Source organism: Ceratotherium simum, chromosome 1 (assembly GCF_057802395.1).
Source record: "Ceratotherium simum simum isolate JZ-2026a chromosome 1, ASM5780239v1, whole genome shotgun sequence".
Lineage (NCBI taxonomy): Eukaryota > Metazoa > Chordata > Mammalia > Perissodactyla > Rhinocerotidae > Ceratotherium > Ceratotherium simum.
Window position 1 is genome coordinate 87,976,958 of NC_141900.1, and position 27,981 is coordinate 88,004,938.

The 27,981-nt window shown below is 51.9% G+C and overlaps 1 protein-coding gene across 1 annotated transcript in view; it reads right to left on the reverse strand.

Moving 5' to 3' along the window:
- The window catches only part of PLXNA4 (plexin A4), a 367,932-nt gene that overhangs the window by 68,837 nt on the left and 271,114 nt on the right, over nucleotides 1-27,981 (reverse strand). The window contains exons 6-11 of the mRNA XM_014787750.2: nucleotides 27,345-27,498; nucleotides 25,985-26,084; nucleotides 23,387-23,501; nucleotides 11,856-12,056; nucleotides 4,318-4,414; nucleotides 3,957-4,147 (exon numbers count right to left, since the gene is read on the reverse strand). Coding sequence (XP_014643236.1) covers nucleotides 3,957-4,147; nucleotides 4,318-4,414; nucleotides 11,856-12,056; nucleotides 23,387-23,501; nucleotides 25,985-26,084; nucleotides 27,345-27,498 — 858 coding nt within the window. The remainder of the gene's footprint in view (nucleotides 1-3,956; nucleotides 4,148-4,317; nucleotides 4,415-11,855; nucleotides 12,057-23,386; nucleotides 23,502-25,984; nucleotides 26,085-27,344; nucleotides 27,499-27,981) is intronic.

Sequence of the window (27,981 nt, forward strand, 5' to 3'; positions counted from 1 at the left end):
ATGAGGCAAGGAGAGGCTGCTGGCTCTTCCCCATCTCTGCCTGATTCCCTGAGTCGGGTCCAAGTCCACAAGGGCACCCAGGTCTGGGACTGTCAGTGGACAGGAGCTTCTGATAAAGCAGTCCATGTTTGTGTGTGGTTTTGGGAGCAGTGTTCAAAGCCCCTCGTTCCTCTTCCCAGTTCACAGGAGAAGAGACGAGGGAATGGAACGTGACCTGTAGTGTTACTGGGAAATTAATAGAAAATCCAGATTAAAGCCTTCCGGCATTTGCTTGTGTTGGTTCTACCTTCAAGGAAAATGAACAAGCCTCCTATCAACCCACAGCCTTCCACATGATGGCAAACCACCCATCTTTCCAGATCCTTCTCCCATGTCACTTCCCCAAAATCAGATGTTCTCTCTCCCTCTCCATTGAAATTTCAAGGCACCTTCTTTGTGCTCCTTTCATGGTAACAATTATTTGTGTCTGATTCCTCATCCTTCAGATCCTGAGTCTCTGAGAGCAGGGAGGATGTCTCACTTCTCCTTGTGGACTTTCCAGTGATGGCACCATATTTGTTTCTTGAGTTGTAATTGTATTGAAACCCCTGACTATCCAAGCACCTTCCTGGAGTTAGAAGAGCATTTGTCACAACCCCTTTGCCTTCACTGTTTGGCTTGGTTTCTAAGGAGTTGGATTTAATTTAGACTTTACTCTCATACCCTGGCCAAAATGACAGGCTTTCCCCACTAAGATGTCACTGTTGTTGTTAAACACCCATGATTGGAATGTTGGGATTCAACAACCAAGGGCCTGCTTTGAGGTAGGGGCTCCGTACAATTCACACAATCTAATTATGACATCCCACAGTGGTGACCTTAGTGGCAGAAGGCACTCTATGCCAGCCTCTCCTGGCATTTGACAGACTAGAGAAGGGCATAGTTCCCATTCCCGGTGCCTCTGAACACCAGCCCCTAGATCTTGGCCAATGTCCATGGGGTCTCAATTGAAGGAGCCCAGATAGCCCACTTCTTAACATTTCCTACTCTCTCTACACTTCAAGGGTCACAACTGGGGGTTCCATCTTGAGGGGAAGGTGAGAGATGGGAAAGGGAAAGAAACTAGTCTGGGGTGCCCCTGAGTGGCAGCTTTGTGGGGGGAGGCTATTCATCTACAAAAGTCAAGATACTTCCTGCTTCTTAACACATGCATGTTTGCGAGTGAGCATGCATGAGTGTAGGGTTTGCACATGCGTGCTCCCACTGCAGTGGAAAGACAGATCCCTTGGAGACATGGGCCCATTTCTGTGTGAGAGAGGTAGATATATACAGGGAGGGCAGGAAGGGGGAGTCCATGTTCTTCCCAAATTGCTGCCCAGCCAGTCCCCAAAGCACTGCTGGCACCTGGCAGCAGTGGCTGCATGATATTCCAGCCCTGGCTTGCTGTCCTGAAAAAGGAGTTTTATCTCTGGCCCAGTCCTTGGTTCCCGGGTTCCCGGAGGGCTGATGCCAGCATGGAGCCAGTAAACAGCCTCCAACGCAGAGAGATTTGTTTCATTTACCACCTCCTCTCTGTGATTTTCTTGGTCTCAGGCCAAGAAGAAAGCAAGTCCACTGTTTGTGGCACACACACCATTAGCAGTCATGCGTGGCAGTCCCTGGGGAGAGTTTCTTATTAAGGGTTCTGTGGCGGGGGAGGGGAGAAGGGAGGAGAGGGCCCTGCCCAGGTGTGGGGCCATGGCAGAGGGGCATCCGTCTGCGTTCCTTCCCCAGATAATTCTGTGAGTTAAATGCATAAGTATTTTCCCCCAGTTTGAGAATCACTATTGAGATTCCTACCCATGCAGGAACTGAAGTGGGGACTGAGAGAAGCCCCCAGTACCTGGAAAATCAGGAAGGGAGGGGGCAAAGGGGCTGAAGTGGGGGCACATCTAGAGGGCCACCCTGAGGGGCCGCTTTGCTGGGCAAGGCTGTTCACTCCCAAAGTCAAGCCCCTATCTGCCTTTACACATCCCTGGTGTGTGGGCACAGTTTGTGAGTGGACGTTCGAGGGAACACGTGGGTGTCTTGCCTTTGTGGTGGAAGAGAACATTAATCTAGGAACCGAGGCACCTGGGATCAGACCCCCTGAACTGATTTACACTTTGGTTAGAGTAAATCAGTGTCTCTGAGCACTGGTCTTTTATCTGGGAAATGGTGATAATAACCATGGTCTTGGCAGGCGTTATGGGTTGAATTGTGTCCTCCCAAAATCCACATCTTGCAGTCTTCACCCCCAGGACATCAGAATGTGACACTATTTAGAGACAGAGCCTCTACAGAGGTAATCAAGTTAAAATGAGGTCATTAGGGTGGGACCTAATCCAACATGAGTGATGTCCTCATAGAAAGGGGAAATTTGGACACACAGAGACACACATAAATGGAAGACGATGTGAAGAGACACAGGGAGAAGATGGCTGTCTACATGCCGAGGAGAGAGGCCAGGAACAGATTCTCCCTCACAGCCCTCAGAAGGGACCAACCCCGCGACACCTTGATCTCGGACTTCCAGCCTCCAGAACTGCGAGACAAGACATTTCTATTGTTTAAGGCACCCAGTCTGCGGTACTTGTCTGCAGCAGCCCTAGGAAACCATACAGTAGGGTTGTTGTGAGGACTGATGGAGTGAGCGACATGAAGAGCTTTTTGCAAACTATAGAGCACCACACAAACATTCGGCCTCTTATCGTGACTGCTGTTGTTAGATTATGGAATCCGTGTGCGTTTGTGAAACTTCACAGACTCGTGCCCAGTCTATCCTCACTAGTACAGAGCAGAGGCTGAGCTTCCTTCTCCCTCTCTCCCCCCACTTCCCTCTGCTCCATTAATATATTCAGCATCCACTGTGGCAAAGAGGCATTGAGCACCTACTATGTGCTAAGCCCTGTGCTAGAGGCACAGAGGTGAGGCAGACACAGTCCTGTTGTTGAGACATTCACACCTCATCCTTATTTATCAGGGGAGCAAGGGACTCTAGCCACAGTGGTGGGGGGGTGGGACTCAGGGGGTCTTTCTGCCGGGAGTGTGGAGTGGGGAGGTGACCTCCCCACTCACATGGGGTGACCTAAATAGATGCCAGGGGCAGCGATTCCCTTGGCTTAGACATGCATGGCAATGATTTTAACAACGTTAATGATGATCGATGAGGAGGATGCTGAGATCCCCATTGGCTGGGCATGAGCCTAGTGTTTTGCATGTGTTCTTTCATATAATCCTTATCACTCCCCTGAGAGATGGACGCTTAGACCCACTGCACAGGTAAGGAGGCTGAGGCATGGAGATGGTGATGAATTAGGCCCAGGGTACCCAGCAATAAGTTGGCAGAGCCCGGGTTCAAACCCCATTCTCTGTGACCCACATATCTGCACGTTTAGCTCTGCCCTGCCCCTCACTGCTCCATGGCCTGTGAGCCCTCTGTGCTCCTGAATTGTGCTCAAATTCCTTTCTGCCGTCTTACAACCTAGGTCTTGCTTTGGGTGAGTCCTGAAGCCTCTTCATGTCGACCTTCTCCGCCTCTCCAGGGCTGGGGTCTGCGCCCTTGACCCCCATGCAGCCTCCGCTCATGGGCTGGCTGCCTGGTGAGGCTGCTGCTGATGGAGCTTCACGGCTTGTCGCCGAGACTCTTAGAGACAAAGAGAGGGCGGCGAGGACTTTGAGGCCTATTCGCTGCAGCTCATGTAGAGACTCCAACAGGACAGTCGAGCCCCTTCTGCTTTCTACCTGCCTTGATAATGGAAAGACCTTGGAACCAAGCCTACAGCTTCTGGGGAAACTGTGCAGGAAAACAAGGATGCCTCCAGCTAGCCGGGGCATCCGAGTGCACCTGGTCATCACTGGGGTGACTGACACCATGGCCACCATGGCTGTCAGAGCCCCAGCCCCATGGCAGGGCGCAGCTCAGCAGCCCGCAGCAAGCCCAGTGGACCGTAGCTTACCTCGGTGATGCGGGGATTCGTGCACTTGCTGTTTGCGCCCGACAGCTCCAGCCACTGGCTCTCGTGGATGGGGCAGTGCTGCCGCAGGGTGCACTGGCCCTGGCCCTGACACCAGCCGCACTCGAAATCTGGGTCTGCCTTGAGGCACAGCCCGCAGCTCTCACGCATGGCTCCACACTTATAGAGGTGAACTGCGGGCAAAGAGCAAGAGGTACTTTGGGGTGGCAGGTAGGGCCTAGGAGTGGCCAGGGGGTGAGGACAAGAAGCGCAGTCCCAGCCTCAGATGGTGGGACACCTGCCCAGGAATGCAGGGCTGCTCCCTCCCTCCACCCGCCTCCCCCGCCGGGGCCACCTTCCACACCTTTATTCTGAGCTGGGTTGTCAATGTTGAAGTGCCCGTTCCACACGACTGTCAGCTCCACGGGCAGGTTGTTGATCTCCATCCCTTCATAAGAATACTGCAGCCAGGTCGGGGGGCGGGAGAAGAAAGCTGGGTCACAGAGATTTCTAGGGAGGGCCAGATGTTCAGCCTGGGGCCCTCAAGAGTGCACAGGGCTAAGGGCTGGCCATGACTGTATGTATGTATGTGTGTATACACATGTACGCACACGCACGTGTGTGGGTGGGCAGGGTGGGGAAGCACATTTCAAGGAACGGGGAGCAGGGGATCAGGAAGCTAAGGCAGGGGAGGGGCCAGGCCCAGGGGCGCACCCATTTGGATGCGGGTTCACGGAGCAGATTTGAGCAAGCTACTGGTCCCCCTTCCATGGAGGCCTGTTCCCACCAGCTGGGCTTTCCCCAGGAAGTTTAACTGAGAGAAGAGCCCACTTCCTCCCTGACTGCACAGGGGAACTCTGGCCTTTAGGCCCTGCCAGGTCCCTGATTTGATTTGGGAACTTTAATTTCTAGGAAACGTTCAGAGACCTGGAGAGGGCTGACCAACCCCCAGGCAGGGTGGCGGTTGCAGAGAGTAGAAGTGAAGGGGCTGCACGCTTCCAGGGATGAGTGGCTGGGGGTTAAGAGAGAGGAGGACTGGGCGGGAGCTCAGAGGTCAGGTGGGAATTCCCAAGGACACCCTAGAGAACAAACAAGAATCTGGGTCAGGACTCCAAAGGCTCAAAGACAGGGTGCAGGCCCCAACTCTGTGGCTGCCCACGCAGAAGCTGCTTCCAGACCTGCACAGGGTGTCCTGTGGGTCCTGCTTCCCTGCCGGCTCTCCCAGGGTGTCTGATGCCCACTGGCTTGTCCTGGCCTTGGGACTGTGGTGCTAAGAGGTGTGAGGGGATGAAGTGGGAGGTGCTGCTCGGATGCCGGGCGGGTGGAGGCGCAGCCCCCAGGCATGCCAGCCCCACTGCCTTCTGACAGCAGACCCTTCTCCATCCCAGAGAAGGAGGGTAGGCGACAGGAGCCCGAGCCTGCCCTGGGCAGCATTTCCAATCCCTGCCTGGTGATTTTCTCATTATTCCACCAGACTCGGCCCGCCACGGGGGGTGGATGGACGAATGGAACAGGGACAGGTTTTCTGTAGAGGAGGTGCTGAGGGCTGGCAATTTGTGGAAAGAGTTCAGTCCATGGGATTTGGTTTGAAGTTGTGTTTGCAGAGCCAACGGGCTCTTTTAACTCAGAATTAAAGTTTGGAGGGGCTGGCCTGTGGCAGTGTCGATGGATATTATGGCAGCTGGTGCCCCCTAGGCCAGGCTAGCCGCAGCGCCTTCACCGCGGGAGGACAGCCACAGAACCGCGGGAATGCACGGGCTGGGGAGGGTCTCAGGGCCTGTCATCCGTGCCTCTGCAGCCTATTTGCAGAGGCCTCCAAAAGGGATGTTGTAATCCTGATCTGGGAAATTGCCCTAAATTTCTGAGTGCTCCAATGTGAATACGCTGTGACGGCATCCACATGCACAACATAAGTAGGATGTATGTCCAGCCTTCTTTAGGTCCTGCCCTTCCTCAGTGCTCCAGAATTTCTCACTAACTCTTAGGTGATGGATGCCCAGGCCAGGGAGCCGCGATCAGTGCTTCCCCCACAACGGTGGGGGCTTGCGCCACACCATCCACACTCTTAGAGAACCTCCCTCGAGACCATGACACCAGCCAGGGACAGGGTCTGGGCTCAAGCCACAGAATAAAGCAAAGCTCCCCAGCCCTGTGGAAACAACAGTGGAGAACTTTTTGATCATCGCATCACTCTACTGGTGACTCGTAAGCTTTCTGCCATGTGGCACAGTAATCAGCTCCCCAGAGATGAAGGTCTTTGCGTCTGGGGCAGGCTGGGTGGTTCCAAGTAATCCTGAGTTTTCTCAGAAAACCTCTTGCTCTCTAGACTGGTGGTTCTCAGAGTGGTCTATGGACCACCTTCATCAGAATCATCTGGGGGGGCGGGGTCTACTAAATGCAGATTCCAGGGCCCCACCCCAGACTGCTGAGTTGGAATCTCGGGAGATGGGGAGTATTTTGATTGAACAAGGTACTCTAGCACTTCTTGTGCCGGGTAAAGTTAGAGAATCTCTGCTCCCTGTGGTCGGCTAGAAGCAGGGAGCTGGTGGACTGCCCGGTGGAGAGGTGCGTAGGGGGCAGAGAGAGGGAACACTTTTCCAGACCTCCCTTCTGTTTCCTCCTCTAGCCAAGCTCCACTTCCCATCCTTCCCATCTCCCTTCCCATCTCCGTTCTCCAAGGCCCCAGTGAGGGAAAGGTGGTGAGGGTCAGCTTCAGGCTGCTCCAGCCTTTAGGAGGGACGCTGGTGGTGCCGAAGTCAGGATCAGAGCCTGGCTCCTGCTTCTCAGGCCTGGGTCTGGCCAGAACTCGAAGTGGAAATAGCAGGTGGTGACCAGGGGTGTGTTGGCCAAAGACCAATAGAACCTTCAGGGCCCTCTCAGGAAGGACCTGAAATCCCCCAGAGAGCAAGGCAAGAAATACTGCATGTGTATGTGTGTGTCTGTGTGCACAGATGTGTTCACACACATGCTGACTTGAGAAGAGGTCAGTGCACATATCTGTATTATCTATGCGTTCACACATGCATGTGTATGTGAGCACACACATGCACATACATGTACTGCCACAAAGTGGTTCTGCAGTGACCAGCTGTGTGAATGTGGGCAAATGATCTAAGTCTCATTTGGAAAAGGGAGATTGCAAACAGTGCATACCTCATAGGATCGCTGTGAGGGATCGAGACAACCATCCGATGCTCTGAGCACAGTGCCTGTCACACAGAATGAGCACTCAAATATTACTGTGTATTTTAATCTGTGTGTATACACTTGGGGAGGCTGTGCAAAAATATATTTGTGCTCCCTGTGTTTATGTTTATGTAGAATAATAGCAGCAGCCATTTATTGAGTGTTTACGCACCAGACACTTGGTACATATGGAGAGAGATGCGTATGAGAACGCGTACGGGTTCAGATGTGCGTGTGTGTGTGTGTGCGCACATTTTCTTTTCGAAGAAAACTGAAAATAAAAAAGACTTTAAGAATCAAATATGCTGGGCATTGCTTTCTCTTTCTCTCCCCCATTCTTGGGATCTTGACTATGAAATATTATAGAAATCATTAACCCTGGGCACTCCCCATCCCCTCCTCAGTCTCTAGGGAAGTCACTCTATTCCTGGATGCCCTCTCTCCTAGACCTGCATCCCACAGGGGGAGGGGCAGACAGCTAGGGAGCCTGGACCACTGGCTCCCATCCCCCACGACTCCCCACCTCCGCTCCCATAAATGCTCCACTTAGCATTTATACAGTCCTCCGTAATCAGCAGGCAGTTAATCTGCACAAAGCCCAGAGCTGAGGAAGGAGGGTTTCAGGCTCCAGGGGCCAAGAACTTAAGTGTCTCCCTCAAGGTCAGGCACACCATGGCCCGCCAGTGGATGACGTGGCTCATTACCTTGGGAAAGTGTGACCCTCAGTTTCTCCACCTTCTGAAGCAAAGAGAAGACCTCTGTATAATTTGGACATTCTTTCCTCCAACCATTCCCTTGTCCCAAGCTCTGAGATATTTTTCTAGAAAGTTCTATAATTCGGGTGAAGAAATCTGAACAACCTAAGAAGCCTGTGTGTGCTCTGTGTCCATCTCCAGGACCCCAGAGGGCTCAGCAGACCCATTCCCAGTTGTGTTCCAGTAAAGCAGGAAGGGGGGCAAGCTGTCTCCCCATCGGTCTCCCCACCCTCTTGCTGCACATAGTAAATTCGGGCACCAAGAGAAAATGTGAGGTCACTGGGGATGGGTGGAAGCTGGGCTGCCCCTGCGCCCACACACTCGCACGATTGCCGGACAGAGAGGCAGGCACTGGGTGCTATTATTAGCAGCACTTGACATTTCCCTGGAGACCTGCTCTAAAGGAGACACGAACACCACAGTTACTCTCCCTCTAGCTCTGCCTGTGGGCTACACTGGTCCCCTCCCACAGGCCCCCTGGGGCTGCAGTGACTGGCCCAGGGCCTGTCCCCAAATAGTGGGCTGGAGGCCACCTGCCTGCTCACCCAGCCCCACGTCATGTCCACCCTGAGGTTTCCTGGGTCTCTTTCCTTCCCTGCTCTCCTCTGAGACCTCTTTGCCACACTCCTCTCCCATTCTAGAGAGCTCAGGGATGGAGGACATGAAACAGCAGTATCTCTTCTCCCACATTCTTCTCTGAGGCAGGTCAGACCCCGCTCCCAGGGCTAACACTAAGGCTGGGGTATAAAGAGCTCAGTCGCTATTATTTTTGCCCAACCTTTCATTAAGGGGTGTGTTATGAAACTGAGCTCAAGTTCTCAATTTGCTATTTCCTAGCTGTGTGATCTGGGGCTGGTCACTTGCCCTCTCTGGGCTTCAGAGACCACCCTCCTCTGTCACAGCATCAACTAGGTACTCTCTCGGGTCTATTCCTGCCCTGGTGGTACATTATTTTCTATAACTACGGGAGCAGAGGCTCACCCTTGATTATGACCCCAAAGATTGTTTAAGGACGTCACTTGATGGTAAGTGGCATTCTGGCCCAGACCAGCATTTAGACTGGGATCTTACTGCCCCCCCACCCCCCGAAAAGAGAGGGTCCCAGGAAAAGTCAGAGCTGAGCCCTCGTGAACTGCATGATTCCAGTGGGTCCTGGTAGGTAGAGGGGATCTCCTGGAATCTCCTGTCTGTGGGTACCCCTCCTGTTGCCTCAGTTTCTAAGACCTTTAGATGGTAGAGAAACGAAGTTTCCCATCACCTTCCTGATGGGGTGCTGAAATAAAACAGGCGCGTGGGCAAAGTTGGGCTGAGCTCCTTTGGGAGCAGGACCTGGAGGGTCTGGGAACTGTCCGTGGCGGGTGGGGAGGCCTCAGATGACTCCTAACTCCAGGGGCCGGAGTTCAGCATGAGTGCTCCCCAGCTCCTGAGGGGAGGGCAGGGGGATGGCCAAGAGCTGAAAAGCCACGTCCTCTCCTGGCGGTCAGCGCCTTGGGCTCCAGGCCTGCAGCCCCAACCTCATGTGTTTCCACTACGGCTCTGGTGTCTCCGGGTCTGCTGGAAGCGGGTCTGGAGGTGCCTGAGCCCGTGTACTCAGGAGCCCGGCGGGTTGGGCAGGACCCCCACCCAGGGCTTGGGGCCCCCAGGGGCTGGAAGCCAGACTGACCATTGCATCCTGGGGCGTCAGGCTTGCAGATGGCAAATGCCCACATAAGGAGCTGTGTGGCCTGCTCATGTCTTAAATCCCAAGAATTCTACATCAGACAAGGAGACGCCCACCACAGAGCCCAGGGGTACCTCTCCTTGTCCCGTGGGTACTGACCGGGGTGCAGCACGGGGCTCCCCGTGGGGGCACCACAGAGAAGACCCGGCCCTCACCTGTGGGGGCTGCTGAATTCTCATTTGTGCCCTTGTTCCCAGGAGGCTCTGATTTTGCTCCCACATTTGGGGAGTTCCCTGTGACCCTTAAAGTGCTCAAGAGTGCTGAGGAGAGTTGAACACAATTGGCTTCCAATTCTGGCAGGACATAGAAAGGTAGCGGGTCCCCACAAGCTTCTTGGAAGCTCAGGTTAGTTCCCAAGGCCCAGAGAGAGTTTTGAGCACGAAGTCCATAGGAGGAGCTCAGGCCGTCATCTGGGGTACTCTCGTCTATTTAACCGAGTCAGCTGAAGCACGTGGCCCATGAGGCCCCGTCTTGTGGCGTCCAGGGAACGGACGGCTCCATCATCAGAGGGGGCAGACTCTGTCCTCCCTCCTGACACCTCTGGGTCCTGAATCCCTGGGGCAGCTTCTCTGAGGAAACGAGGCTGTTTTCTCCGTGCTCTGAAATCCCTCCCTGCCTTCTGCTGAGTCAAACGTGGGACTCAGGCCTTCTCTTCCCACAGGGACTTCCTTATTTGGGGGAGAATCACTGGAGCCAAACCCTTGGGACTGGTCTGTTGGCCTCAGGATTTATGAGGAGCAGGAGTGTTTAATATCCCCTTTGCTTGCAGGTTTAATCTGGAGTGTGGCAGAAATCTGCAAAACAGCCTGGCCACCAGGGCAGGATGTGCTCAGGGAGCTGTGGGGACACATCTGGGGTTTCAGAGGTGGGGAGATCAATTGCCAGTTCAGTCCCCATAATGCTGAGTGACCTTGGGCAAGCGTGTGGGCCTCTCTGAGCTCCGTTTATGTCCAGACTGCTGCCTGCAGGAAGAGTGGGGTGCGCCCGTGATGTGCTCTGTCCAGGACTCTCCTGGTCCCACATCACATCCCCAAATACAGTCACTGCACATAAGTACCCAGAAGCAACAAGGAGGATGAACAGGAGGTAGTATGACACAGGGGAAGACCCCAAATCCGAGCCCATCCCTGCCACTCGCTAGCTAAGTGACCTTGTACACCTCAGGGACCCTCTGAGCAGGGGCAGGTTACCCTGGGGCACATGGAGATTCCACCCCTTCTAAGGCCTGCCTGTGTAGCTAATTTCATATTCATTATATTTCATTCTTTAAAAAGGTCCCCCAAATTGTACAACTCTCAGCCCCTCAAACCTAGATCTGCCCCTGCTTCTGGGCCTCCAGCTTCTCTTTTGTACGGTGAAGAAGAACATTAAGGTTTCTTACAGCTTGAAAATGTTACGAGTTTGTAAGTCCCATGTTTGTCTCTGAGCATCTGGGTGCATAGAAGTAGCCCAGAAAGAGAACCAGAGAGAGAGAGCAGAGCAGGGGCTGGGAGGGCCACAAGGCCAGGAGAGGAGCAGGCAGGCAGGATAGAGAGATAGCTGGGATACGCTAGGGGTACCTAGGAATCAGGCGACAGCCGTGGGCAGCAGGGACCCACTGTGGATTTCTAAGTAGTGGGCAGGGTCTTGTGGATCTAAGCAGCACACTCCCGGCCAGCTCCCTCCCATCCCACGGCCCCCTTTGCAGGTGCTCTGTCTGGCTCAGAAGCCTCCTGTCCTGGGAAACAGCCTCTGCGTAGGTGTAGAGGCAGCAGGGGACCTTTGAGGGCTCAAATGAGGCCCTCAGGTCAGCCCTGGTAGGAGGGTGGGGCCCAGGGCTTCCAGAGCTTCTCTCAGGAAGGAGGATGGACTCGAATGTTCCTAGAACCTGACATGCCCTGCAAATGCATTTGCCCTCAAACAGCGCTCAGTAGCCCCACGGCTGGTCCAAAAGCCCCTTTCACTACAGCCCCTGTCTTGGGCGGAGAGGACTGCTGTCACCACAACAGGGCCACAACCTGGGCAGACTTGGTGACCTCAGAGTCCAGCACTCTGCTGGGACGGTTGTAAGGGGCTGGGGCGGTTATAAGGGGCTTGGCTGGGTAAGGAGGTTGAGGAAAAGCAGTCCGGCAGGGAGCTGAGCAGTTTTGTGGGTGTTTGGGGAAATCCTGCGGAGCTGAGCTGATTTGGCCCCAGGACACGGTGATGGGGCTGGAGGAGGGCAGCTGAGGCCGCCTGGAGGGGCGGGGCTGGGGCACTCACAGAGGTGTTCTGGCACTGCACGCTGGAGCTGTTGAAGCGCAAGGCGGGCACCCTCTGCTCGCTGCCCTGGATGTTGAGGATGCATTCGTACCCGCGCTGCCCGGACTGTGGCTGCGGCAGGTTCTTGGCCTTCAGAGTGATGGGCTTGATCACCTCCACGGGCACCAGGATCTTGTCCACTCGCAGCAGCTGGGGGCAGTCCTGGGGACAGAGAGCACGGCGCAGGTTGGGGAGCAGGAAGCCAAAGGTGCAGGAGCCTCTCCTGACATAACCCAGATGTTCATCCTGCTCCACTCCCCCAAGGACACACCCACAAGCTGTCCTAGGCACTGGTGCCCACCCCCCAGCCACTGTGTGGGAGGGAATAGGACAGAGAAATCCCGGGTCCCTGTCACTGTCTTGAGGCCACCCCTCAGAGAGCCCTCCTCCCCACCCTCTTCAGGCTCTATTTTATTTATTTATTTTTATATGAGGAAGATCATCCCTGAGCTAACATCCATGCCAATCCTCCTCTTTTTGCTGAGGAAGACTGGCCCTGAGCTAACATCCATGCCCATCTTCCTCCACTTTATATGGGACGCCGCCACAGCATAGCCTGACAAGCGGTGCGTCTGTGCACGCCCGGGATCTGAACCCGGGCCGCCAGCACGGAGCATGCGCACTTAACCTCTACGCCACTGGGCCGGCCCCCAGGATCCATTTTAATGTACTACAGACTGACGCTCCTTGTGGTCTCTCCCGTCACACTCCTACCCTAGCAAACAAACCCTGCTGGCTGGGCGACCCATCCCACTTTGGGCTGATGACCCTTTGCCTCAGTTCCAGGCTGCCAAGAGTTGGGACAGAGGGGCCCAGGAGAGCAGCTCCATGAGGCAAAGCCCTGGGCCGCGGCTCAGGAATGTGACTCTGGGCCACAGCAGGAGGGGCCTCCAGGGCCTTCCATACATGGGCTGAGTCTGGCATTTGGGAATGTTCTGGAACAAGCCCCAAAGACTTTTTAAATCCAGAAGCTTCTGCCTGAGCTCTGGGGATGGTCTGACCCTAAGGAAATGCCCCTCAGAGCAGATACACCCTGAGTGCCTCCTGGACGCTGGCAATGGGCATGCTCATCCCTGGAGCCGAGTGGGGCCTGGAGGGTCTTTGGGGATGAAGGAAATGAGTTGCTGGGCCCCCTTCCCTGGGGCAGTCGGCCCTGTCCAGGGAGGGCAGGGGGGAGAATGGGCTCGTATACAGAGTGTGAGTGCTCTGCCCGGCTGAGAGGTGGAAGCTGGTGTGTTGCTGGATTCTCAGGAGCTGGGTGGAAGAGAATCAGTGTTCCAGGCCTGATTGGCATGGGCAGAAGTGAGGCCTTCTGCAAACTCAAGCAGGGCCTGGGCACCTGTGTCAGGCAGGTCCCACCATCCCCCAGATTCCTCCCACTATGGTACTGCTTGGGGTACGCCCAGACAGATGGCTTCTGGGCAGGCTGGCCACCAAAAGCAGGGCACACACATCCTTCCTGAGGACAACGTCTCATGAGCTCATTGCTGACTCTCGGCGGAGGGTGCTGGCCCCCAACCCCAGCACTCTTCCCCCGCAGAGTGAGACAGAAGGAGACCGTGGGGAACAGCAGACCGGGGGCGCAGGCAATCAGGCAACTGGCAGCTGTCTGTCCCTCCCGGTCTGCAAGCAAATGTAAGCCCCTCTGTCATTGAAAGCTGGGAGGGAGAAGACCTGAGCTCTAGAGCCTGCCGGGCTTCTGACAGGCTATGGAACCCTGAGCACATCACAGCCCCACTTTGAGACTCAACTTCCTTATCTGTCAAATGGATGGGATCCAAGGACCCATTCAGCTCTAACCATCGTGATTCCGTGATTCGAGGTGGTCTTGCCTCTCTCCTTCCTGATTACCCTGAATCCTTGCTTCAGAAAGAACCCCAGGCTTGTTAAACTAAGCCCTTCTTCTCCCCTTCAGGCTGCCCACACCATTATCCTGAAGAGCAGCTAGGAGAGGAGCAGCAGATCCAGCAATTCCACTTCTGGATATGTACCCTGAAAGAACTGAAAGTAGGGACTGAAACAGATATTGTCCAGCCATGCTCATAGCAGCATTATTCACAGCAGCCAAAAGGTGGACGTAACCCAAGTGCCCATCGATGGATGAAGGGATGAATGAAATGTAATATATACATACAATGGAATATGATTCTGCCTTAAAAGGAAGGCAATTTTAACACATGCTTCAATATGGATGAATCTTGAAAACATCACGCTAAGTGAAATAAGCCAGTCACAATAGGACAAATATTATATGATTCCGCTCATATGACGTACCAAGAGTGGTCAGATACAGAGAGACAGAGAGTAGAATGGTGGTTTCTCGGGACGGGAGAGAATGGAGAGTTAGTGTTTAATGGGTACAGAGTTTCAGTTGGGGAAAATGAAAAAGTTCTGGAGATGGATGGTGATGAGGATTGCACAACAATGTGAATATACTTAATGCTACCGAACTGTACACTTAAAACTAGCTAAGACGGAAAATTGTATGATATGTGTATTTTACCACAATTAAAAATAAGTAAACAAAACAAAGAGGAGCAGCAGGGAGGCAGGCAGCAGGAGTGGGTGGAGGACTGAACCCTGCATGTGGTCCTGAGGCGCCAGAGCATGTGGGTCCCCAGAGACTTGAGGTCCCACAAGGACAGAGTGTCTGAGCAGCTCCTTCTTGTGCCCCTGCCTCGGCGGCCATCTCACTTCACTTGCTCCAGCAAGATGAGAATGTGAGTCACGTAGAAGACAAGAGTGATTTTGTGAAAAGGATGAAGCTCAGGAATGGAGTGGGAGGTGTGTGATGTTGGGGAATCGGGAGAGAAGATCTATGAAAAGGGGGGGGATGCCAGCCAGAGGTCCCGGGCAGTCATCCCGACTCCACTCCTCCCTCTGCCTGAGGGCCTGGCAGCTCTCCTGCCCCTAGAGCATGCTCAATCCTGACCTTCCTCCTGCTACAGCCTCATCTGCAGGGGCAGCTGGGTCTCTGGCTGCGTTTGGAGTAAGAGCAGAAGTGCGGGATCTCTCACCTCCACGTCCTACAGCAAAATGTTGCTGCTCATGAATGGTGCGCTGAGGGGGTCTGGAATCTGAGAGTCCTCTGAACCAACCTAATGGATCCCTGCTACTTTGCAAAGGAGAAACCAAGACAAGGAGAGGAAAAATAATGGCTCAGTGTCAGAGATGTGCTGACAGCTGAAGAACTCAGATGCCAACCCACCATCTTTCCTCCTGTTGATGAAAGACGCAAGCTCCTACTGGTGGGCGGGACCACTCAGGATGGGGCGGTGGGTCGGTAAGGGTCCTGAGACCAGCAGGACTAGGGAGCTGCAAAACCCTCCTGCTGTGGGCTGGAACCTTGCCTGGGGGCTGGACTGGTTCTAGTCCAGGATACGGAAGCATAAGCCTCTTTCTCGTCCCCTGTAGGATTCTTACTGAGGCTTGTTATGAGTTCTTTAATGAGTCCTGATTGCCAGTGGCCCCATAAAGGCCTAGTTTGCATATAAAAAGCTTGGCGGCTCTGAGAGTAAGTTCATTAATAATAATTGGAGAGGCCCAGGGCTGGGCTGGGCCCATTTTCCTCTGGTGGCGATGCTGATTGACCCCAGTGTCCCTCCTAATTGAAATGTAAAATGGCAATTTTTCCCTAGGCAACAAGGCATGAAGGGACCATTGCCATCACGCTGCCCCTTCCTCCCACCCCAGCTCCCCAGATCCTGACCTGCCTCATGCTGGGACCCCAGGTACAAAACCACCTCTAAGTCTGATGCATGTGGGAAATTTCAGAGAAGCCTCCATGGGAGCTCAGGCCAACCAAACCCCGTCCTCACCTTTGAGCTTTCTTAGCAAGAAAGAACCCCGTTAGAGAATCATGTAACTATGAGTGCAAGTCCATCTTCCTCCTGCTAATTTCAGAGTCTTGAAAGGGCTCTAATCATTGCTTGGCTTAACTATAAATGGGGATTAGAAACTCCTCTTCTGAAGGGCATTGTGGGGGACTCCATGAACGACCACATATACAGTGTCTGGTGCAGGGTCAGCAAGCACTCACCAAACGTTTGTTCTTTCCTCTCTTCCCCCAGCTCACGCTGCACCTTGTCCCTCACCTACTTCCTTTTCCTGTCTCACTTCCAAAGGCTCCATTCCCCTGCACCCGCCTCTGTGTGCTTTTCCAGAAACAGCCCATCAGCTTCCACTGTCCAGCTGATTCCATCCCTCCAGGCTTCAGAGCCTGACAATTTCAGCAGCTCCAAGTGCCCCAAACACAAAGGGGACAGGTGGGTGGTCCCAGTTCCATCCACTGATCTCCTAACAGCAGTCCCCTCCTCTGGGAGGTGACATCCTGAAGCTGCATGTACCACATGCCTGAGACAGGACCTCTGCCAGCCAATCACGTGGCCTTGAGCAAGTCCCTCAAACCCTCTGTGTCTCCTCATCCGTAGAAATGAAGAGGCTGGTTTGGATTTGATGCATTTTACGGTCCCAGTTCTATTATTAACCCATTAGATGACTTGGAACACATCATTATAGACCCTTTCTGAAGCTCAGTTTTCCCATCTCTAAAATGGGGATAACAATGTCTGCTCAACTAGCTCAAAGTGTGGTGTTCAAAATATCCACCAACTGAATGCATGCTGTAGGGTCTAGGGGACTTTGTGGGGGAGGTGGGCCTCCTGGAAGTGGACATTTATTTACTAGAAGGGAAATATTTTAATATTCTAATAACTGGTACATTGCAACCAGGTACAGCTGTACAGGTGGGTACGGCTCTGGTAGCAGTGTGTGACACCGTTCATGATTCTAGTTAACACAGTACAAGGGGTTCAAGGAGTCAGTCCAGTGCACATCCCACCACCCATCACCGTACACATACTTCCCCTGGGCTATCTGGTTTCAGAGCCCAACACACGTGATCACCCCATGTTCACAACAAAGAAGCTAAGGACACCTGTTACCTCATTCGATTCCCACCATGACCATGACCTTCACCTGATCATCTTACTGACTTTGGTCCCCAGATGATTATCTACCCTCCATACAGAATGCCTCGAAGACACACTGCTCTTCTCTTTTCAAGGAAGACACTTTTTACCATAAAAAAAGAGAAACTAGATACTTCTAGTTCACCAGAACTATCATTTGAAAGGTGGAGGGGAGGAAAACACCTGCATGTAACAAGATGATTTGGAGACGAACGCCTACTGTAAGAGCCAGGTTCCCTTGGAGGCTGTCTTGCCTGTGGCCACATTCTGCAGGTGGAAGCGTGGACTGAGGGTGGGGAGTGGCGGTGGCTTGAGGCGCAAGAAAAATCTTCAATGTCTTGGCTTTCAGGGGGTGGCTCCAGCGGGCTCCAGGTCATCTGTCCAGCCCCGTGCATATTTTGGTCTCCACTTAAATGCACATAGAAGTAAAGATAGCACTGCTAATCGCAGGGAACATGAACGCCAAGCCGAAGTACGAAGCTAAAAAAGATGCCTTGCCATCTACCGCGTCCAGCATGTCGGTGGCTGCTTTATACAGAGGTTTCATTGCATATTTAAATAATTGAACAAGGACATAAAGAATGCTGCCACACTGCGAGAGAAAAGGCTGCCTTCAGGGCTGGTGCTCCCTGGGGAGGGGGTGGTAGGCCATGGATTTACAGCCCCCAGTGTGTTTACAAGATGAAGGCTCTAACTCACCTGGTTGTTACAGCAAGATTGGGGGAAAGTGAAGCTCGAAGGAGAGCTTGGGGGGTGGAGGGGGGCATGATTTGCAGGTCACTTTTCCCCCCCATGTCACCTCAGCCCTCATCAATTCCAAACACAAGCCAGCCCCAATCCCCAAATTTACACTCACCTTCTCAGACCCATGGTGCCCAATACAAAAATGTAACGCACCATATATTTTCTTGCTGTTCCCCAAGTTTATAATGCCATTAGCGTGATCTACGATGGGCCGGTTTATGGAGAGAGGAAAGTAATAATATTGAAAGGAAAGACCCATAACCTTAACGGGGGAGGGGCAGACGAGACTGATGGAAAGTGCAGTTGTCTGGAGAAATGGCAACCCAGTAATGGAATGCCTTGAGTGGGGGCAGCGCATGGCTGGAAGCAAGTTCTTTAGCTGGGTTTGGCTTCGTTTTCTCAACGGAGGGTGAAGGGCCTGGCAAGGGTGGTGGTGTTGCCTCCTCTGCAAGAAGGGAAGCAGAATCACTGACAAGGTGGGCTGGCCTGATTTCCCTTGAGTTCAGTTGCGGGGCTAAATGCCCTTGGCCTGCCCCATCTCAGGGCACGGGGCTTATTTCAGCCCCAGGGCCAAGCAGCAGTCCAGGGGCCAGCACCCACCTCGCCTTGCCAGCTCTGCAGTCCTGGAGAGGACTGACACTTGGAATCGGTGGATTTCATGATACGAGCTATGGCTATGGATTCATCACAGGGGTATCGAGTGGTAAGGGAGGTTGGGATTGCCTTTCAAGCACAGCTTTGGAAATCAAATAGAATTCATTTTGCCTCTTCTGATCTTACAACTGTTCTCTGGAGTAAATACTCTGCTTGAACTTTAAGAAGAGAGGAGCTGCGGGAACCTCCTCCCTGAGCCTGTGCACAGGGGCCAGATGTGCTTCGCCTTCCTAGCAAAGGCTGTCCAGTCTGGAGCCCAGAGAACAGAGCTTTAGCCGCAGCTCACTTTGCTTTTTGGTTAAGATGAGAAATAACAGTAAAATAGTCCATTGGGGATAAATTCTTGTCAATGGATTTGCTTTCCCGTGGAAGTTCACCTTTGCTCCCTAAAGATCAGCATTTTTAGGTGTTTGAGTCTGACGGGGGTTCAGGTCAGCCTGTGGAGGAGCCTGGGGATTTCAAAGCTACTTGGGGACTGGTGGCCCCTTCTGCTTAGTGGAGGTGAGGGCATGGCCCTGTTAATGGCTGCCCCAGTGAACGGCCATTCCATTGGGTAGCAAGGAGTCTCAGCTGACATTGGGAGAACAGGACTGAGAGCAGGAAGACTCTCATCCCACTTCAGCTTTCCCTTGCCTTCCTCTCCCTCTTCCCTTCAGTACCTAGGACCTGGCAGCTGATCTAAAGACCCAGGGTTGTTATCACAGTGCCATCATTAGCTGAAACAAAATCATTCCTTGTAACTGGAATATAGTTACTATAAATGACATATGTTATTGGGCATTCTATTTCTCATAATTTTAATTATGCTAGAATACTTGCCATTAATGTAATAACAACAGTGATCAACCAGTTCTCTATTCCAGACCAATAACTTCACCTGAATGCACTCTTTGTTCAGGAAAAAAAAAGCAGGTAATTCCACATTCCGGGTGACAGTCAACAAAGCCAGTGTTGAAATTTATTCTAATGAATGAGGATACAAGATGGCGCTGGGTAGACAAAGAGCCCCCTGGCAGCCCCCTTCTTGGCTCACAAAAGGACCCTGTCTGCACCCTCACACTCAAGGGTTGAAAGGAAATGAAAACCCAGGGACTTGCAGAACAATCACTGGACCTGAGTCTCACCTTCATTCTAAGAGGGTGGGTCTGGGCCTGGATGTCAGGGGAGCTGCAGGCCCTGTGGTTGAGTGTGTCACCCTGTTAGGTAGAAGTGGGAGCCCTAAGCCTGGACATGACATTCACCCTATAAGACCACTTCTTGGGCATAGATTTCTCTTTGGTGCTTTCTAGCTTATTTCCAGTTACAATTATAGAACTTTAGGGATCACATGGACCAATGGTCTCATTTTTCACATCTCTAAATACAAATCTAGAGATCTCTTACACACCTTAAAAACTCTCACAATGCCTTGCCTGTGGGAAATGCTCTGGGAACTGGGTAACAGTTCATGGCAATGAAAGGTGACATGTAGCAAAGCTTCAGAGTATCATGCGACAAATAAGCTCTTCCCCTGGCACGGAGAAGGGACACGGGTGTCCGAGAGCTTCTACAAAATCACCTTTCAAATGTGTAATTTTATTTGTTACCCCCATTCCTGCTACTTTCTCTTCCCAGAAACAAAAATATAGAAAACAAAATGACATTAAAAAAAAAATCACTGCACTTCCGTTAGCAGCCGGGGGCTTTCTTTTAACCTCTGAAGACAGTGACCTCCCTCCTGACACAAAATGGCTGGATCAGTCAAGAGTCCACAAATAATTATTTACTTCTTTTCCCTTGGCACACTCTCCAAGAAGATGCTGCTACAACCAACCATCACGAGGTGGTCAACTCTGGCTTCTCCTCTATGTGATATTCAAAATGGCCCTAGTATTGAGCTGGGTAGGATGCAACCTCCAAGCTTGGACCAGAAGCTCAGCCTTAGAATTTCCTTTTCTCAGAGTAAATAAGCCTCCAAGAAAAAAAGGAGCCAAAGTTAACTCCATTCAATAATGTGGTAAGGGAGGCGTGGCGATTCCAAGTTACCCGGGAGCCTCTCACTGCAATGGTCTGCCAGGCGCACCATACAATGGCTCACGTGAAATGGAAAGAATTGAAGGGCAGCAGGGGAAAGTCAGTCCTTCTCCACGTCCCTCCCTCGGCCATTTCCTCCAGGCCTCTTCCTTTCCCAGGGCCCTGGCACCAAATCCTCTGAGGTGCTGTGAATCCCCAGCAGGCTTTGCCAACAACTGGTATAGATGGGGCTTTGTGCCTGCCTGCCATCTGGGCACTTTAGGACATCATTCTTCTACAGGGATCCCTGAATTGTACTAGGAAATGTGGTGGGTTCCTGGTTTATTCTCTTCCAGTTTTTTTTTTCCCCTCTTTCTGAGCAGCAGATGTAAGCTCCTTTTATATATTTAAAAGAAAGAAACTTGGGACAAGAGGAGCAAATAATAAAGGAAAAGCAGAAATTTGCAAACCTCTTTAAGGTAATTAAATGATTAGGTGCCTTTGAAATCCACCAGATAGCTCAGTTGTTTCTGCTTTCATTTTATTCTTGGGCCTCTCCACGCATGAAACCTCTGCCAGATAGACCTGTCTGGAAAGCCAGAGAGAGGCTGAAAACCTCTTTGTCTCCACTCTCATCAAGTAATTTGCAAGTTTCAGAACAAAATAAGAAAAAGTTGCTTCCTGGGCCCCTGGCCTCTAGCCTTGGTGGGTCAGCCAGCCCTTGTGCTTCTGACTCCACAACCCAAGATCAAGGCCCAAGATCAGAGGATATTGCACAGCCTTTTATCAGGATCTTCATGCCAAAGGAGCGCCCCTTGGCTGTCAGACTCATCTCAGTCCTGTTAGCTCTGGATCCATTTTGTCTTAGTTAGAGAATTGACACATAAACATTAGATTCACACTTCTCTGTAAAGCCAAGATGTAATTTCCTTCCTCCTTTTCCCTATAAAGGGACAATCTAGATCTGGATCTCTTTTCAGGATTATGAATCCAGAGCAGCCATTTCCAGCCATAGACAGACCCCACTGTAGAGGAAGTGGACCTCGTGTCCGGAAAACTCCACAACTTTGTCTTGTTCTGGTCTGAAACCTGCAACCAACTTGATGGGAGTGGAGACATAGAGCCTCCCCCAGCTTTCAGACAGGTGTATCTGGCAGAGGTTTCATGTGTGGAGAGGCCCAAGAATAAAAGAAAGCAGACACATTGAGCTATCTGGTGGATTTAAAAGGCCCCAAATCATTTAATTACTTTGAAGGAGGTTTGCAAATTTCTGCTTTTTCTTTCTTGTTTGCTTCTCTTGTCCCCCTACTTGATCAGAATCGTTCTCTCCCCTTGACCACCTCACCATTCCTTGCTATACCTCTATAATGAATTGCTCTGCTCACTCTCCACCTGTAGAACTCCTGCTAAGCCATCAGAGCCTGGGAAAATGGGATTTGGGGTCCAGATTTTCTCATTGCCAGGCACAATTCACTCATTTTCCCGCTGGGCTAGGGGAGCCCAAGGCAGCAGTTGTTGCTAGTGGGTGTACATTACTCTTGCCTTTTGGCCTCATAGATGAGAGAGCTTCCCTCCTGCCATTAAATGTTTGGCCAAAGTTAGGGTTCCTAGAGGGGTAGAAGAGAGTGAGGGCACTGTGATGGGCCTCTCTGTTCTGGCCATGCCCCTCCTGTCCCCCAAAGAGCCCTTATGCTTCCCGCACCAGGACATTTTCCTGCTCTCACAGCTGTATGGTTTGCCACATGGTCACGGTACCTGTGTGGGCGTGTGAAGGGGGCTGGAAGGTACATCCAAGACTGAGGGTGTGTGTGAAGATGTTGGAGTCTGTCTGAGTCCAGTGTTGGCTGAGGGTGCACCAGGCTGGCTGCTCTGCTCCTGCTTTCAGTGGAGTCTAACCACTACTGCCTGCTCACTCTATCTGTCTATCAACTGTCTGCCTGTGTGTCTGTCTAATCTTCCTTCCTTCCTCCTTCCCTCCCTCCCTCCCTCCCTCCTTTCTTTCTTTCTTTCTATCTTTCTTTCTTTCTTTCTTTCTTTCTTTCTTTCTTTCTTTCTTTCTTTCTTTCTTTCTTTCTTTCTTTCTTTCTTTCTTTCTTTCTTTCTTTCTTTCTTTCTTTCCTTCTTTCTTTCTTTCTCTTTCTCTCTCTCTTTCTCTCTCTCTCTTTCTTTCTTTCATCTCTATCTATCTGTCTATCTGTCTGTCTATCTATCTATCTATCTATCTATCTATCAATCATCTATCTTTCTATTCTAAATAACAGCATTCTGAAGCAACCAATCTGTTCAGAACTACTGAACTACTCCCTATGGTTGGAGTCACACAAGCACCACATTGTTTGAACTACAACAGACTTTTCCAAAGTGTTTTTATGCCCCTTATCTTTGAGGTCCTTGCCCACAAACTGACATTCTAAGAGAGGTAACACCATAGGCGTAGGGAATTTCTATTATGGTGATGAACAGTTTTCAAGGATAAGAATAAAAATTAGGAGGGAACACAAACAGAGTGTCTTAGCCATGGAGCCCACTCTGTCTCAGTGATTCCCAAGCTGGACGATGCAGCAGATCACAGAGTGCTGAGCCCCACCTGGAAGTTCTTGGAGACTTTGCATTTCTAACAAGTTCACAGGTGATGCTGATGCGCTGACCTGGGAACCCCACTCTGAGAAACACTACTCTGGTTGGTAAGTTGACCGTTCTTTCATTCTTATTCCTCTCTCCCTTTTACTCAACTTTTCCTCTTTGATCTCAATTCTGCTCTGTGGACAGTGCTCCAAAGGACAGCTGAGGAGTCAGTACACAGTCCTGCCATGTACTTACAATTATTTCTAGGACATGCGTGCATACGTGCACGCACACACACACTCATCTTTCTGGAATTGTTCTAGAACTCACCGGGAATGCACCTTTGTCTGTAAATGAACCTTCAGGACTAGCCCAGAGCCTACTGGCCCCACTGCAGAGCTTTGCTTGTTTACTGTTTTCATGAAGTGGTCTCTTAGGAGTCAGGGTTGGGAGGAAAGAGGTGGTCCTGCAGGATTCGCCTTTGTTTTCTCTTCTTAAGGGAAGTCTTGCCTGTGTGTCCCATGCTCACAGCAAGCAGTACTCACCACTCTGGCTGCCGAGACCTACCTCAGGTAGCTTCACTCGGCCTTCCTGGAAGGAGCAGGTCTTAGGGTCATGGGTGCAGACGTGCCGGTATTTACACCAGTGGCAGCGGTATGGGCTCTCCACGCAAGACAGGCACCTGGGCACAGGGGAGGAAGAGGCACAAGTCATAGAACCTGCGTGAACCCAAAGCAGAGGACCTAAGACTCCAGGGTCTAGCAAAACATGTTTTAACATTAAGAGAATCCTCCCTCAAACACTCAGGAAGAGCAAATCTTACACAAATCCATCCCTTTTTCTCCCAGTCCTCAGGAAGCCAAGAGTCTCTAGCTTCCTCACCGTCCCTCAGATAGTTAACAACCCTGGTCCCCCAGGGCCTAATCAACCACCGTCCATCTCCAAAGGATGGTGCCCTCTTTTGCTGAATTGGGGAACAGGGAGGTCTGGAATCGAGGGGCTTGTCCAGAGGGACCATGAGAGTTAGGGCAAACAAAGAAATTGAATTTTAGTTCAAATTGACTCCAGGGTCTCGGCTAACAAGGACCCACATGGACCCAGCCTGGCAGAGGAAGGTCCTGAGGCTGCTCTCTCAGTGCGATGGGCTCCTGCCTAGTTAACCCCACCTCTACACTTCACCCCAGGAAACAAAGGCAACTTTATAAGAGCTCCCTCCTGCTTAAAAACCCAACATGGTCTCCTTCTTCCAAACGGTAACACTCAAATGCCTTGCCATGCAGCCTAAGCCCTTCATGGTGTCCAGGTCCACTGTCCCCTCATGTGTTTGGTGCTTCAGCCATGAGCAGGCCATGCTCTCCCCATGCTGTCCTTCTACCTGCAGTACCATTTCCTCTTCCTCCACCTGGCCATCTCCTCTTCCTTCTTTGACTAATGGAGAGGTGGTCACATTGGGCCCTTATCTCATTAATGCCTCTGTTTATGTCTCTGGGACAAGACTGGCCTTGTTGTATTATATTTCACTCATTCACTGTCCAGTTCAACCAGTAGTCCACTAGGCCATGACTCCTGGAGGGCAGGGATGGAGTCTTTGCATCTTATTAATTTCTGATCCTCCCTGTCTAATGAGTAACACATTGCCTTGCACATAGAAGATGCTTAAAATCATTTTATGGATGGAATGGAAACTTCACACAGGATTTCATCTACCTCCTCTGCTTTCCTAGAAAAGCAAAGGGGTAGTGAGGGTTTAGGCCACCACGTGGTAAAGCCATGAGAAGCTCTGTGGCAAGAAGCAAGAAGAGAATTCCAGTATTGAAGCAACTGTTTTTGGCTGGGAGGTCTGGCTGCCTCTTATTTGGGGCCACAAAGAGAGCCAAGCTCTGGGCTCACAGCTGTCATAACCAGATAGCTAGACCCTAAAATTCTACCAGTGTAGAGCCCCAAAATGTCTTTGTTATGTTAACTAGCTCATCTTGTGTGGAGAGGAAAACAGAACAGTCTCTTAAAGCAAGCAGGGCTCTTTGAGAACCGCTGGGGGTTCCACGGAGCTTCCTGGAGACTGTGTGAGGAGATATGTGGGGTTCCCACACAGAGGGATTCCAGGCCCCCTCAATCCTCAACCAGAGTGGCTTCTACTACATTTATTTTTTATATTGGATTTTCACACCTAATTTTTGTTGGAGAAAAGTTTCTATGGTGAAAAAATGGCTTGTACCTTCTAAATCTGGTCCAGCTGCACCATTTTAGGGAGGAAATAATAACGTAATAACAGAAAACGTAAGCAGTGCCTAAACAGTGGGCCAGACGCCGCTCTTAACTGCTGCCTTTGTAATAGCTCTTCTGACTATTAGCCTGACTAACAGCCAGCCTGCAGGTTAAGCAGGGTTGAGGTACAGGGGCAGCAACCAGCTGTGTCCCAGCCAATGACTGCTCTACTGGGACAATGCCCCTGCCATGTCTGCTGTTAAATATTTGGGTGACATCCCCAGGAGGACTACTATTTTCCCATTTACAGAGGACACTGGGGCACAAAATGGTGAAGTTTCCAGCTGGTCTGACTCCAGAGCCCGAGCCTTTGCCCTCTGTCCTTTCCTTGAGAAGTGGATGCTTTGGTCAAACTGGGCTGGAGCTGGTGCTGGAGCTGGAGCCAGAACCCCCAGACCAGAGCCTCCCAGCCTGTACTTTTCTGCCCCCTCTGCCCCTCGCCAGCCTGAGTCCTGAGCCAGCCTGCAGGGGGCTGTGCAGAGCTGAGCACTCAGTCACTTGTTGGACCACCTGCCCTCGCCTGGACCCACATGGGGGCTTCTCTCCCTTCTCAGATCCCTCCTCTCCCCCAGGGTGCTGGCTGCTTTGCTCTTCAGGTGAGATGCACCCCCTTCCCCAACAGATGGAGGGAAGTGAAGCAGGTTAGACAGATTTATGCCAGAGAAGATGTATGGGCTGGGATTTGGAGCTTCCCACACCACAGGGTCTCACTCTGCTCATTTTAGCCTCTTTCCGTTAACCCGGTTGGCACCAGGGAGGGGGCCTCTCTCCTAGGAATTAATGAGGCCTCCTTATAGGATCTCTACATGGTAACTCTTTGGGAACAGTAGTGGCGTCTTCTATCTCTGGATGAAACTTGACCCCAGGAACAGGGAGCTGAGTGAGGCTGGGGGCACTTACGAGTTGTGGACGCTGCAGTTGTAGAAGACAAAGCTGGTGCTGGCAAAGGTCATGCCTGTCTCTTTCGACTTGAGCTGCAGCTGGACGACATGGTGGTCCCCTGCAGGGCAGAGCCAGCCACGAGGTCAGCAGGAAGGCCAAGGCCCTGTGTCGGGGTCCCACTGAGAGTAATGCACCCTGGGAAAGGGGAGCCTGCTCCCCTGCAGGTGCTCTCAGCTCTACCAGGACTCTGATTCAGCAGGGCCCATTCCCAGGACAACACCGGTAGCAGCTGCAGAGGGCAGATCTGGTCTATTCCTCCTTCCACACTGTATCCCTGGCACCCACCCCTCATTTGCTCACCACCTCCTCTCATGTACACACACACACACACGCACACACACACACACACACAGCTGTTCAAATTTGCATTCACATGCATTACGTCCATGCCATATTTACAGGATTACAAACACACACATTGATCAGCTACCAGGGACAAACAGACATGCAGACTCTTGGTAACGCTGCTGCAAGCTATGCAAGAGGTTTTGCATGTAAGTGTATCCCTGTGCACACACAAGCTCATTCCTCCTCCCTGCTCTGATGCTCCCTCCTTCAGTGGTCTCAGGGCTCACTGGGGTGGGCGTCCCTGGAATCCTTAGCTGGCGCCAGGGAGGAGCTGAAGCCCATGTTTAATTCACAGCCCTGACCCTAGGCCCCCACTTCCAGCCTTGTTCTGCGCCTTCCCTGAGAGCCTCATTAATCAATCAGCTCCAAATAAATGTGACAAGCCCAAATGGGAGGGCCAACATGGAATCAATCTGCCTGGGCTGGGCTTGTCCCTCTCCAGCATCGAGCCTCTGTCCACCCCTGTCCTTCCCAGTGCAGTTGGCCGTGAACAGGCAGCTCTGAGGAGGCAGGGTGGGTCGGGTGGGAGGGCAGTGGTGCAAGGTCAGGGACCCAGCAGTGCAGACACGGGGTAAGGAGCCAGATGACCCCCGGCATCTCCATCCCTGCTCCTGACCAGATTCCCCTACATGCTGGCCCTCCAACGCTCCAGTGCAATCTCTGAACTTGACTGACCGGCACACTCTGATGCTGTTTGGCCCTCCCCTCCCACCCAACCTCTCTGCAGCTGCTCCTCGCCTAGGATGAGATTGACTCTTGGATGCTCACCTGGTTGCAACAGTCAGTTCCAAGGGCAGCAGAGGGACACTTCATCCCCCTCTTCCTATAACATACCCATCCACTCACACCCCTTCTTCTGTCCCTCCCCTGCCTGTAGGCTCCCTCAATCCCCCTACATCTGTCCTGAGTTCTCCTAACCCTGGTGGGAGGAAGGACATGCCACCCAGCTTTGCCTCTTGGGACCACTCACCATTCTCAGTGATTATCCGGGGCACCTCCTTGGCTGCTGGTGAGTAGCACTGGATCTGATTGCCTACCACCAGCCCATCCATCTCTGACAGGTCCTCAAAGGTGCAGTTGACACCAGCTGACAGCTCTGGGACATTGTACGTCTCCAGGACCAGCTGTGAACAGCCCAGAAGCGGGAGAGAGAGGAGGAGAGCAAAATGGGAAAAGGAAGTGTATGGAAGAAAGGAAGAAAGAGGGAGAGCAAGAGAGATCAGAGGGAAAGAAAAGAGAGGGAAAAACATGGGAAAATATTAACATAGAGAAGAAGAGACCCAACTTATTACAAGAGCTTATAGAGAAGGTGGAGGGATGTAGAGAGATGGAGACCAAAGAAACCTCACCAGAATCTGGATGGATTTGGTCTCAGGAAATGGATGTTTATGGGATTTGTATGTAGAAAAAAAAGTGGGCAGGACTGAGGAACTGCTGGGCAAGCTCCTCTTCCTTTGTTCCCCAGTTTTGGAAAATGACAACACCAACTACGATGTGCCCAGTGCAAGACCGTGGGAGCCATCATTCCCACCTCCCTCTGCACATACATCTTTCCCATCTTATAGACAAAGTTAACATTCCCAGCACCCTCCCTCTCCTGGGCACCC